The 2,775-nt window shown below is 57.1% G+C and overlaps 1 protein-coding gene across 1 annotated transcript in view; it reads right to left on the minus strand.

Moving 5' to 3' along the window:
• LMOD1 (leiomodin 1 (smooth muscle)) overlaps nucleotides 1-2,775 on the minus strand; it is a 27,347-nt gene that overhangs the window by 1,194 nt on the left and 23,378 nt on the right. Inside the window, exon 2 of the mRNA XM_010831112.1 lies at nucleotides 7-1,018. Within this exon, the coding sequence (XP_010829414.1) occupies nucleotides 7-1,018 (1,012 nt within the window). The remainder of the gene's footprint in view (nucleotides 1-6; nucleotides 1,019-2,775) is intronic.

Consider the following 2,775-nt stretch of genomic DNA (forward strand, 5'->3'; position numbering starts at 1 on the left):
GGTAGCCCAGCTTGAGCAGCGTGGTGTTCTCCTTGAGCAGCTTGGCCATCTCCATCTCGGTCTTGCCGCCGCAGATGTGACGCTGGTTGTGGAAGCGGAGCTCGGTCAGGGAGCTGTTCTGCAGCAGGGCCCGGAAGATGGCCAGGATGCCCTTGCTGGTGATGTGGTTGGAGTCCAGGTTCAGGCTGGTGATGGTCTTGTTGGCCTTGAGCATGATGGCGATGGCGAAGGCCACGTGGTCGTCCGCCCGCGTGTTGGCCAGGGCAAAGACCTTGACGGCCGTGTTGAACTCCAGCGCTTCGGCGAAGCGCACCAGGATCTCCGTGGTGATGCAATCCGAGTTGTTCACGTTCACCTCAGTCACCTCCGGGTCGTTGCTCTTCACCCTCTCCAGGGGCTCATCGAAGATGCTGGGGGTCGCCTCCTCCTCGGCCTTGGCGGGCCCGTCGGCAGGCTTCGCAGGGGCACCAGGGGTGGGTTTCTCTGGCACTGGGGTCTTGCTGTCTTCTCGGGGGGCCTTTGCCTCGTGGGGCTCCTCCTTCCTGGCCTTCTCGTCCTCTGGCCTGGCGGCCCTGTCCCTGCATCCCCCCTTCGACTCCTGGGCCTCCGCCCGGGTGTCCTCGCCCGTCCGCAGCCCCTTGGCCTTCTCGGGCGCTGCCGTCTTGCTCGCCGCCTCGGGCTGCTCGCCCTTCTTGCCCTTGTCTCTGCTCACATTCCTCTGCTTCTCCTCGTCCTTCCGGGGGGCGGCCGGCCCCTCCTTCCCGGCCTCCTTCTTGTCCACCACGGCCCTGACCCTGCCCTTCTCCAGGCCCCTGACGAGCTTCTCCTCCTTGGGCCTCTCTGCACTCCTGCCGTCAGCTTCGTCCTTGTCCCTCGAGATGCTTTTCTTCATGCTACCCTTCTTGGGCTCCTTCCCCAGGTCTGAGTCCCGTCTGGGGCCCAGGGGCTTCTTGCCAGCATCTCTGCTCTTGTCTTCTCCCTTTTTCGCATCTGTCTTGGTCTCCACTTGCTTGCCCTCCTAAGAATGCAGAAAAGAAAAATAAACATGAGGAGCTGGCTGCAGAGAGAGAGGAAGGCGCCCAGGGACAGTGTGGGGACCTCCGGACGGTCTCCGCTGACAGCCCCATGTGGGGCTGGGGTCGCGTGCGGAGCCCCCCGCTGACATCGGACTCAAAACCCCGCCTTGTGAGGTCCCGGAGGGAGCCCTGGAGGCTGCAGCCCTCACCCCCAGACCTCAGGCCCAGAGCCACCCTCTCTGTCTCGGGCAGCTGGGACGGGGGACCTGCTCGGCCTTGCTGCAACCTGAGGCAAAGGGGAACGTCCCCAAGGCTGCTGCTATGTTTCCTTGAGATTTTACTCTTTTGTCCATCTTTGGATTTTTTTGCATGGCACTTGATTTTTTACAGTATTCATTCACGCATCAGTTGTCTTGATCTCTGGGTTCATGGGCATCCGTGTTTCCTGTGCTCTGGGCAGGAGCCCCAGGGCCTTGCCTGGCTCCAAGGAGGTCAAGTGAGTCTCAGGTCCTGGGGTTTTACAGCCAAGACTTTTCCAAAGAAAAAAATGGTTGGAGAGAGCAACAAAGGCCCGATCGTGCCTTATTTTCTCAGTTAGGGATATTTACAGATCCTGCCTACCATCCTCATTTCGCAGAAATAGGAACCCAACAACAAAGAAGTGTGTATTTTCGAGCACATCTCTCCCTTTTGAGTCAAGGCATGGTCGCCACGCCTCCTATCTCAGCCCTGGAAGGCGCTCTGCCCAGTCGCCCAGCTCAGGAGCCGAGAGAGGGGAGGGGAGGGGGCTCTGTGCCCCACAGTCCCCACGAGCCCCAGCAGCGTGGCAGCCGGGCCTGGGGTCAGAGGAGGGAAGGGGCGCGTTCCCAGACGCGGTTCCCAGGCCGTGGTTTTGTTTGTTTGTTTTCCATTTGCGACACACATTTTATTGTTTAGAAATTTCCTTCAGAGCTATCATGAAGCACCTTCATCAGGAGACGCCTGTAAGAATCCAGAGTGGAGAACAGGGACAGCCAGTCCGTCCACAGGGCACAGGGGGGCAGCCCACCCAGGTACAGCCCCGCACCCCTCACGCTGACCCAGAAAACGCCACAGGTGTGGATTCTAAGTGACCTCAGACGACAAACGACCTAGCTGGCAGTGCCCAAGGAAACAGAATCCACAGAAAATCAAATCTGTTATGACCAGCATTCCTACCTGAAGGAAGTTAACCTCCTGACTCAGCTGACCTTACGAAGGGAAAGTGAAGTCGCTCAGTCGTGTCCGACTCTTTGCGACCCCATGGACTGTAGCCCACCAGGCTCCTCCATCCGTGGGATTTTCCAGGCAAGAGTACTGGAGTGGGTTGCCATTTCCTTCTCCAGGTGACCTTATTAAGTTTTTATTTACTATTTTAAAAGCAAACCAAGTGCATATGACATCTTTAAAAAAAAAGTTGTATAGACATTGTGAAGTTTTCAGGGGTTGGTTATTTATAACCTGAAGACTGTGGTCTGACGGTAACAATATGAGATGTTCCTTTATATCACATATATATGGCTTTTTGAGAAGCCCACATTATTTCCCTTCTTTTCCCAGTAAGGACTTTGCTAAGGACCACTGCTGTCTGTGAGGAGCCTGGGATCCACCGGGTCCTGCTGAGATGGGCGGCGTTGGGGGCCACTGTGCTGAGCTGGAGGCGGGGGCGTGAAGTCAGCACCTTATTCTGAGAGCCATGGGAGCAGCTGAGTTGCCTAGGATGAATTATTAGGCTTACTGT

Source organism: Bison bison, unplaced genomic scaffold (assembly GCF_000754665.1).
Source record: "Bison bison bison isolate TAMUID 2011002044 unplaced genomic scaffold, Bison_UMD1.0 scf7180017864524, whole genome shotgun sequence".
NCBI lineage: Eukaryota > Metazoa > Chordata > Mammalia > Artiodactyla > Bovidae > Bison > Bison bison.